This window comes from Corvus kubaryi, unplaced genomic scaffold (genome assembly GCF_017639235.1).
Source record: "Corvus kubaryi isolate FWS band 111438036 unplaced genomic scaffold, C.kubaryi_AGA036_p1.0 37292, whole genome shotgun sequence".
NCBI lineage: Eukaryota > Metazoa > Chordata > Aves > Passeriformes > Corvidae > Corvus > Corvus kubaryi.
Window position 1 is genome coordinate 231,977 of NW_024581091.1, and position 10,462 is coordinate 242,438.

At 41.3% G+C, this 10,462-nt stretch overlaps 1 protein-coding gene across 2 annotated transcripts in view; it reads right to left on the reverse strand.

Moving 5' to 3' along the window:
• Positions 1–10,462, reverse strand: part of ANK2 (ankyrin 2) — a 247,997-nt gene that overhangs the window by 231,942 nt on the left and 5,593 nt on the right. Inside the window, exon 1 of one of the 2 annotated variants that reach the window (XM_042026802.1) lies at positions 9,008–9,031. The exons of the other annotated variant lie outside the window; for it this stretch is intronic. Coding sequence (XP_041882736.1) covers positions 9,008–9,016 — 9 coding nt within the window. The 5' untranslated portion in view covers positions 9,017–9,031. Of the gene's footprint in view, positions 1–9,007; positions 9,032–10,462 lie in introns of those variants that run through there. 2 annotated transcript variants of the gene reach the window in all.

The window sequence follows — 10,462 nt, forward strand, 5'->3', positions numbered from 1 at the left end:
TTTACATGGAGGAAATAAACACGGGCTGGCAATTCATAACTTCCTCACCATTCTCACTTGGCCTATGGAGGTGTAGCAGGACAGGCTTAGGATAAAGATATCTCACTAAACTCAACACCTCTGCTCTTTTTTTCCTCCCAAAAAATTTGCAAGGTTCGTGCTACGAATACGTACTGAGAGAACAGATTTTAGACTGAGATAATCAGATCTCAAGCAGCTCTAGTCTGAAAAAATACCTGAGAAGAAACAACATTGTGGAATTCCTATCAACTGTGTCATTTGATACCATAAGACCTCCCTGGGAATCAGATACACTGCAGAGGTGCTAACCTGGCAGTCTCAGCCAAAACAGCCCATGCTCTGCTGCTTCTAAGATGCCCCCACCGGTAAGATGATGACCAGCTAGTTGCACTTGATTCCTTTTTCTCTCTGACATTTTCATTCTGCAACTCATCCCAAGATGTCAAAAAAATACTTTGCAACACCCATAAAAGCACAATTTCATTTTCTCCCCACCAGTGAAAGAATAATTAAAGGAATTGGGTTTTGTGACTGAAATCAGCCACTCTGGTTCTCAGATATTTGCTCATTAAAAAAAGCATGCCCTTCACATACTTATTAAATAAAAGAAGAGCATATCTTAAATGCTTATCCTTTCACGTATCAGAAAGATATTTTGGGCTGTAATTTCTCAACAGTGGGACAAAGCTGAAAGTATTCTGCTTTCATTTCCAATTGCTTTGATGCCTTCCATTGTTTTTTCTTTGCTTCCTTCCCACTCTCAGTTTTGTTTACCTCTTCTCTCTCCCGTCTATCTTTCAATTCCCATTAAAAGTGACCCTCCCCAACTTCCCTGTACAAAAGTTATCCTCTTTTGTTTTTGCTATTGCTCTTAGTTAAATGCAGTTTTTACAGAGGGCCCCCTCTGTGAAGAGTATTGCCTTCCTCAATACTTGTAATTTACCTCTTAACAAATGGTTTGTGCAAAAAAAGCAACAAGAAAACATTTATTTTAGGAAAAGGTTTACCAGTTACTTTTTAAAGAAGAATTTCACAGCTTTTGGACTTGAAAGAAGATATGTGACAAATACCACCAAAAGAGTTTCAGAGCACTTCAAGTCCTAGCTTGTTTTCTTTTGCTGGTGAACAAGTTAACTGGCTGTCACATGAAAGGTGTCATTTTTTTAAAACCATAACCTTTCAACCTGAATTTCCCCTGCTGATGCTCACAAAAGCCAGGTTTGTTTTAGTATCAGTTTTAAAGAACAGCTGCTTTGGCAAACCAGACTGTCTGAATCCATCAGCATCTTGGCCTGGCACGACTCAAGGCTGTGCCTCGACAAAAACACCTTCCAATCTACACTGCTAAAGCATTAGAAGGAAATGAGAGGAAGAAATGCAGCTTTGCAGCCATCAGAATTGCTCTAGGAGACGCCTGAATTATTTGAACATTAAAGTTGCAAGATGAGTCACATTTTAAGAAAATGTGTATGGGAAATGTCTGTCTGAAATTAATTCTTAGGCGGCTAATAAAGAGAAAACTCCAAGTAAACTGCTTCCCAAAATAAGTGTCTAGATACTCTTATTCCCATAGATTCCCATTAGACCAAGGTCAAGAGTTACAGATATGCTCCATCCTCTCAACAATTCTTACTGGTTAATAATAATTTTCTATCAGAAATTTTATGTCTCATCTTTCACAATTTTGAATATTTCCAGAGGAAAATGCTTTGATCAAGCCCTACACTGACATTTTGGCTGAAAGAAGGGAGGATGCATGTATGGAGGCCTGGCCTACAGTTCAAGGGCATTTTTCAAAAACTGTTTTGATTTATCTGGTAAACCATTCTATAAAAAAACAGCCAGGCAGGCACTTCCAAGAAAAGAGTATTACTGGAAATCTCTTTGGTTAAATAGAACTTACCCTCTGGACACATCTACATAACAACCACGAGCACTGGCCCAACAAATAGAACAAACAAGCAACCGCAGTCACTCAAAACACGAGGCTGAAGAGCTGACACAGCCAGGTTTGGGTTTAAGGCCCTTTCAGCCAAGCATCCTGTTTGTTTCTTCCTCTGTGGGGGAGATCAGTCATTCAAAATAATATTGCTTGGGACTTGCTGCCCAAACACTCCATCACTGCCTAATTTTGCTTTTTAAGAGTATTTCAGTGTTGAGGTCTTGCAATCATCAAGCAATACAGCGAATACCACAGTTATGTCTAGCAAATACACAAAAGCTGTACAATCAGCAGTGCTCCCAACAGGGAAACTGATATGAAAAAGGTGCTACTGACATTTTGGAAGCTGCATATTCATTTTTCTTACAAAGCTACAAATTATTAGCTTAAAGCTACTCCAATATATCAGTTATTTATGCATTAATATATATGACACCAGGATGGAAAGATCTTTTTTTTAATCTTACCCTTCCATCTCACCAGCAGCACCTTGAAGTTAACCACGCTTCCAATACAACTGTGCCTGCAAGCAGCTGATAATCCAGCAGGGCAATTCCAGAGGTGAGGATACAAACCATCATGCCTGGGTGCAGATGTTTCCAAGCAAAAGCTACATCCTTACCTCAGCTCTAGCAATTTTCCTCTCTGTGAGCAAACAGCAGTGTGCCTGACGAGTTTTTGCAGAGAGATGTGAAATCAAGATCTGGTCTCCAATAGGTGCAAATCCAACCTCTCACAAGACGAACAAGTATCAACAATGAAGATCATGTTGCTAATTTCAAGATCTCATTATCTGAGAGGTCTTGTCATACAGGTTTAATAGGTCCAACCTTTGCTAGCTCTGGCAAACCTACAGTAAACAACAACTTCCAATACCCAACATATGAAAAAGCTTAGGAAATACAAACCAAATTGAATTAAAAAGTACTTAGGGCCAAATGTAATAATTCTGTAGATCAGTGGCTGAACACAGTGGGATTTTTCCTACTGAGTTCTCTCTTCAGAGACTGCCCAACTACACAAACTAGGCAATCTTGCACATGTGCCTACAGGGTTCTTCAACCAGTGCAGATGTTTAACTACAGGCCTTCCTTTGCAAGGGCATTTAAAAACCCTTAAGGCACGGAGGACAGTGTGATACACAAACACATTTGTACACTGGATATCTGAAATGTGTATGCTGTTCAAATATTTGGTTAGTTGGATGACTTTTTTTCTAAAGTTCTTGCATCTGGGTAAACACAAGCATTTCCCATGTCTACTGGTGTCCAAATTCCTCATGAGCAATCCCAACAATGTAAATTTGGAGTCGGAAGTGAAATATTTGTCTTGTCAACTAACGTACACCAGCAACCCCTTCTCAATAGTGTTTGTGTCTGGCAGCACAGCCGAACACTGGGCTCTGATGGCAACACCAAGACTGGTGGTTTGTTTGGGGGTTTCTTTAATAGTTGTGGGGGTTTTTTCCCCCATATTCAGAGTAACACCAACTGGTCTTTAATCCCTGCAGTTTCAAAATGAAGTAAACCAAAACACAAGGCAACTCCGTGGAGCTTACATTTGGGACCACAGCTGATGTAGCTGCTGTTCCACACCGTGTTTCAGAGCTGCTCTGACACTGTCTTCTTTGGAGGAGTAGCTCAATGCCAGCTGAGCAGAGCACTTGCCAGGTAAAGCAGGATTACTGAATGTTCCTTCCTCAAGAAGGCGAGACATGAGTGCTCATGGCAGGGAATCATGATTGATGACAACTCATCTCAAAAACCTGATACAGACTTCTTAATTTTTTTTTTTAACTGACATAGATGCTGATCTGCCCTTTTAAAACTTCCTTGTGTTCTATCTCCTATTGTGGGTGATACAAATCAAAAGCTGCCTAAATCAAGACAAAAGTAACTTCACCTGTGACCTGCAACATTTCATTTAGACTTAGAAAATAGAATATTCCCATCTTTCCTGCTTCCTTGTTTCCAACTGTTTCCGGCCACCAGTGTAAAATTTTCACATCAGTTTTCCAGCTTCCCATAGAATAACTCATCAGTCTAAGGACTGGTGTAATGTAAGCAGCACACATCTAGATGCCACACTGCTTTCGCCAAAATATCATCCTTAACAGAGACGTTTAGTTACAAGCAAAAGATAAAATTACATTTGCACAGGTTTTCCATCCACAGGAGGTATAGAAAACCAACACAAAATGCCAAGTGCAGATCCTTGGCCAGTAGAAGAAAAGGATTTCTCCAAATGTGTACTATTTCTATATGCATGTTTATGTTCCTCTAGATTTGATATTTACATCGCATGAATTATATAAATTACACACTAAATGGGCTCTGAGTGAAATACACAGTCATTAACATAATTAAAAATGCAATAGAAGTGTTACCTTTTATAGTCATTTTGTGGCTTCCACTGGATCTTAAGGGTAAAATAGTCAATGTCTCAGCTGTCATAATCTATGTTACCATGGTAAGTGTTCTGCCATACATCATTCCATCTGCCTACAAACAGGGACCAAAAATACATATTTGTGTCATCTCTAAAGGAGAGGATTTATTTTTATTTTTCACTCCTATATCAAAGAAAACACATTTATATTGGTAACTGCATTTAGGTCAGGGTTATTTTATGACAACTACAGTCAATATGCCAATTACAGATCTCAAGAGTTTAAGAAACATTCTAGAAACCACCCGTTTATAGTAAGAAATTTTTACTGTCTTTGATTTCTCAATACTTACTTTTCCTGCTCTAATCCTTTCAGTTTCCTACAATATGAAAATATCTCTTTAGAATGTACCTTAAGCCAGTATTTTCCTATTTTTTTCTTCCAGATGAGTGTGTCATAACGTGCTGGAATGTGCCATTTCACCGGAAAAGTCAGTCTAGAGGGTCACTGCAATTTCTTTATGAAGTATATGATACATATGCTGCCAAGTAGATCTTCAAAAACATATATTGCCACAGCAAAAGAACAGACATCATGTAAGCCTTCAATTATCTTTCAACAAAAAGCAGTGTTCTCTTTGGAATAAGACTTGATAGAACCTTTTTTACAAGGCTGTATATTCTACAGATGAGCAACTGTGTCAAGTACAAAATAATTTCTTTTGGGAATTGTTAAACAAAGATAGTACATATTCTGCAACAATGAGCCACTGTGCACTTATAGATTAATTCTTCAGGTTGCATGTACAAGCCTTAGAAACTCCATTTAAAATCCATCTGAATTAAAAATCGAGACAAAATGGGTACTGCTACACTTTTATCTCTCCAACCTCTTACACACATTCAGTTTACATCAAGATGTGTGTTGCAACATTAGCTCACTTATTCTAAATAATCATTGGCAGTGCATTCCAGAAGTAGAACTTAACTACAAAGTATTAAAAACCTGTCCTTCATGCAGACCTGAAGTTCGCCGCCCTCCAGTGAAAATGGATTTTGTTACTTTCGCAGAAGCAACACAGACTAAATAAGGGATTTGAAGCTGAAACTAAGGTGACCAACTCCCTGAAATCTTTGTTGAACAGCAGCAGGACTGGGCAGATAATTGCTTTATGCTCTGGGGTTGGTTTGTCATAGCAACAGTATTGGAGTAAGCTGGAGGGTTCACTAGGAGCTTGTTTTTACAAAACATGGCATTTCTAGGATTTCAAATTGATAGATCATAATTAGGATCACAGTCATCATGATATTCTATTACTCATTTCAAAAAAAACCCCACAATGATGTTGCTCAGCAATTTTCCCTGACTGAAATGCATCTCTAATCTGCAAAACCTTGATGAAAAGGAAAAAAGAAGTCACAGATGCAATACAGCCATACTTCGAGGGGAAATTGTTACAGGGAGAGAGGAGCATGCTGCTCTTATACACCCCATAAAGTTCAGTGCCAAAGCTCCCACAGGCACTACTCAAATTAAAGCTCCATGGGACAGCAGCAGTACAGGTTGCCTCTCTCCTCATCTTCCAAATGCCTCAAAGGACAGATTCTCCAAGAGGTTTAAATAACTTTTTCCCTTAGCAGAACACAAAAAGGTGAGCAACTGCCCTTCAAACATGTGGGAGGCAGCTCCAGGTAAAGGTCTAGGTCTGGGTGCACCCCTCCAAAATGGGCACAGCAAAAAGGAGGCTGACAGGTGCAGAGAATACCAAACTATGTTTAGTTGCAGCAAAGGCTGTGTCAGGTCACATTACAAATAACCAGAGCTTTCTTCCACCCCCAGCACTGCTCTTGGAGATGCCAAGGTTTGCCCCTCACCTCTGCACTGAATCATCAGCAATCTGGTGTTTTTAAAAATACTATTGCAAAGGAGACCCCAGTTTTGTCAAGTGAAGAAGAGTTGCATCAAGGGAGCAGCAACAGCTTAGTTCAAACACGAGTGCCAAGGCCAGAATCAACTAAAACACCTGCCAGGAGCAGTGTTAGGCTAGGGGATAAGAGGTTATCATTCATTAGCCCATGCTGAGTATGTAATTGATTAAGTAATTTCATATTATAAAAATAGAGCATCAATTGATTTTCTGCAGTGCCTGCACCTTGTACCAAATCTCACCACCACCTCCAAAACCTGTCACGTAGAATGCTTTGATATAGATTTCATACACATTTGCTTTACTAAATATAGACTCTCTTCTTTGAGCTGAACAAACAGAAGGGGAACTGGCAGCCACTGGAGCCAAAAGGAGTTTTGCAGAGGTGATTTTACTTCCAAATATTTATACCCAACTCTTCTGGCTCCCCACTTGCTCTGACTTACCCACCTGTCATTTTGAGACCCATAAGGCTTGCTCCTTGGTCATTTTAGTGCCACAGAAACTTAAGATCGTCTGCTCTTCTCACTCTCTTTTTTTAAATTAATAAATAATTTTCTCCAATTGCATCCTTGCAACTTCATCATTCCCATAAAAGCATTACTAAAAATCAAGTTTATTGTTTGGGACTTTTGCTTGCTTCAGCAAGTGACCCATTTGGATGATTAATATAAAGCAAAGGTTTGCTGAATATGAAATTCCCCCTCTATTGGTGAGGCAACACACATAACAGCTTGCTATTCCTGTAACAGGAATGAGATGAGTGCTCAAATAGCAGGAATCTGGGCTCCTTCTCCAAAGACCTTCCTAAGCCATGTTGACTGTTTGCAAACAAATACACAAGAAATCTGTCAGCTCAAAATAGGCCATTGTGAAACTTTCAGCCACAAATTTGCACATTGCTTATGCAAGGCTTGGACCCAGCAGGTAGGAAGTCTATTATCCATTGCTTTCAGCACACTGTGACCCTTGGGAACAGCCTGTTCTTGCTCTCAGTAAAGCCTGAAGAAGGTTGTGCTGACACTCGCTTGGCATGGGGGGGTAAAAATAGGACTGCAATGGCATCTTTTCATCAATTATTGTCATCTGACAAACCATGTGTGCTCTTGGTCCCTGCTAAAAGAACCCTTGTTAGAAAAATTCAAACCAGATCCAGGAGTGTCAGCTTTATTTTCTGGTTTTCAGGTATAGCCCAACAGTGTCCATACCAAAGCAGCTTAAAATTGTTTGGAACACCCTCCTTGTCAAATACCAGCCAGCCAGGAGAGAGCAGAGAATGCACAGCAAGACAACAAAGGACCCAGCAGGGATCCCAGGTAGAGCATTTCCAGTGCAAGCCTCTGCCCGTGATAGAAATAGCCTCATTAAAGGGCAGGTTCAGATACAAGAAGCTATTTATAGGCAATCTAAGACTAAATGATTAGTGACATGCTCTGGATCTAAAAATTCCCAAAGTTTACAGTGTTACAAGAGCTGTACATGCAGCATGTGATGCCCCTGAGTGCTACGCTGGGCAAATCTACGGGCTTTGGCTTCTGTGCACCGACCAGCTGCTGTTCCCGGCAGGAACTAAAACCGTCTTGAACCGAGGCCAGGCTATTCACATCCAGCCTGAGCAAGCTCGAGTTCCCAGAAAGCTCCTGTGCCGCCACGAGAGTTCTGCTCCTACCCAAGCCTTGCCCCTTCCCCTGCCAGCTCCCACCACCCACGCTGGGCACACATCAGAGGGAAGGGCAGCCTCCATCGCCCAGTGCCGCTGGAGCCCAACGAGCATTCCTGAGCACAGCAGCAGCTGGGGGTCACGGGTCACCAAGTACTGGCAGCCATCCCACACCCAGAACAGGGGGGAAAGCTAGATTTTAGAAAGATAAAACAACAAACAAAAACGTCTCTGAGTACACTCAAAGAGCCTACAAAGGATGCTTCAGAAGGGTTCTGCTCGTGGGATCCAAGAGCCACTTACGAGCTTAGATCACATACCAAACACTCCACAATTAATCACAAAGTCTATTTTTTTCCTCTTGGAGCTGCATGTGTGGGAGTGCGTTCGGGGAGAGGGGGTGTTTGTGCTGGTTTTAACCCAAAGATTTTGGGTACAAGCTATTTGTGATGGTGCAGAGGAGCTATAAAATGCAAACTGCCCTCAGTTTGCTATTTTCTGAATATACAGATACATAAATAATCTAGAATTACTTCCCCTCCCCCCCTTAAGAATAAAAGGAACCACAACATTTAGAAACACTGCAGAAGATGAATGAGGTCTGGACACCCTCCATCTTTTCAGAGGTAAGCTCATAAAACAACACTTCACCATCTGACCTAACATAAACGACAAGGGTATTTACAGCACTGTGTCACTCCTTCAAACCCAGCCAGCCTGGATGCCGGAAACACATTCCCATCCATCAGATGCCTGTAAGCATCCCCTGAGATTCAAATTCTCTAACAGGACTTCTAACTTACGCCAAGACCTCTCAACTCCTGGAAGATTGACAGGACTTGAGGTTGCACACCATTTCCTCACCTGAATCTGTGCCTCACACAAATCCCACATGCTGGTCACGGCACAGTCTTCCTTCTACCCCAGAAACATCACCTTCAAACACCCAGAGCACCTTAATAAATAATGCTCAAATGAAGCAAGGGATGCATTTCTTAAAGCTTCTCACCAGTTTTCAGCAAGCACAACTTTAATGCTAAAGGCAACACATAAGTTGTGGGAACTCACCTTGGCCATAAGTGGTCAAAGCAGCCTTCAAAGAGAACCCCTGGGAGAGAGAGGTCAGCAGTTTCATCTCCTGGAGCTGTACCGTTGTTTGCACCAGCAAAACTAAACTCAAAGAGTTAACACGGCAAACACCCAATATGTTGTGCAGGGGGATGTTGCTGAATGAATCCTTGTTGCATAAACAAAGATTCCTTTAATATAGGAAGTCTGAACTGGCCCATGATTTACTGTGCTCCTACTTCTCTTTAGGATCAGTCAAGTTCTGCAGATAAATCAAAATGCTTCAAGACCAGACAGCCAAAGCAAACAAAAAAGATACAATAAAATAAATAACCAAATTACATAAGTAGAGACAACAAATAATATTGCTGTAACCCATTTTCTGTCCAGGGTTACTCCTGACACTTGTAGTGAACAAGGTGGAGCTTTTGGCTCTGAAGCTCTTACACAGAAATTGTATCAGATTGCTTCAGTCAGATGCACACTTGCAAAGCTCTAGATACCTGTGCATCAACAATGGATGCAGGATACAGCCTACTTTTCCCACCAGAGTTCATCAATCTCCAGCAGGTAATGAACAGCAATTTCTAGCTCACTCCCCCTTCCCTAAATACTTTTATTTTTTGAATACAGTTACATCTTGAAGTCTGCATCCTGCTGGATACCACAGTTGTTTCTATGTTCCCAGATGACTCACCATCCCAGTAAGGACAATCAGGCACTTCAGAAAGAAGGATAAAAGGGAAAGAAAGGACAGCCATCAGAACAGAACATATTGTGTTTTCCCCACTCCGTTAGTCAGTTCCTTATTAACACTTAACCAAAAGGCTTCTACAACCCATTTCCCAGTCAGTGTTTATAGATAGAGAACACCCCTTGTGGTTTCTGAGGTGGCCTCACACAGCAGGTCACCCCAAAATAAATCCTAAAGCCCTCTACAAAGACAACTATGCAACAAATACTTCATAATAAGACTTAAATACAGACACAGTATGTTCATCGTACAGTAGGACTGCAGAAAGCCCTACTGTAACTTCAAAAAGGTCTCACCTCAACAGGCAACAAAGCTACAGATATTAAGACCAACAAGCTGCGTTTCCAGCAGACATATATAATGATCAGCATGGAAAACCTCACAAAGGGTTTTGGACAGTGTGGGCATTTTTGTATGTTTTCAAACTTTTTACCTACTAAGACAAAGCATGACTCCTTCAATATTAACAGCTTAATAAGCAAATCCTCTAGGGCAGGAGGTGGGTAGGCGCTGCTTTTTATCAAAGCAACCTGTGCTATTTGTTTCCTCTCCCATCTCAGTGCACCCCAACCAGAAGAAGCAGCTGCAGCCTCACTACAGTGCCCACAGAATGGCGAGCAGCTCTCACCCTGCATGACATAGCGAGCAACCCCTCAAAGCCATGGCGGCCAACCCTCTGCCCCACACAAAATGGGGGCCAG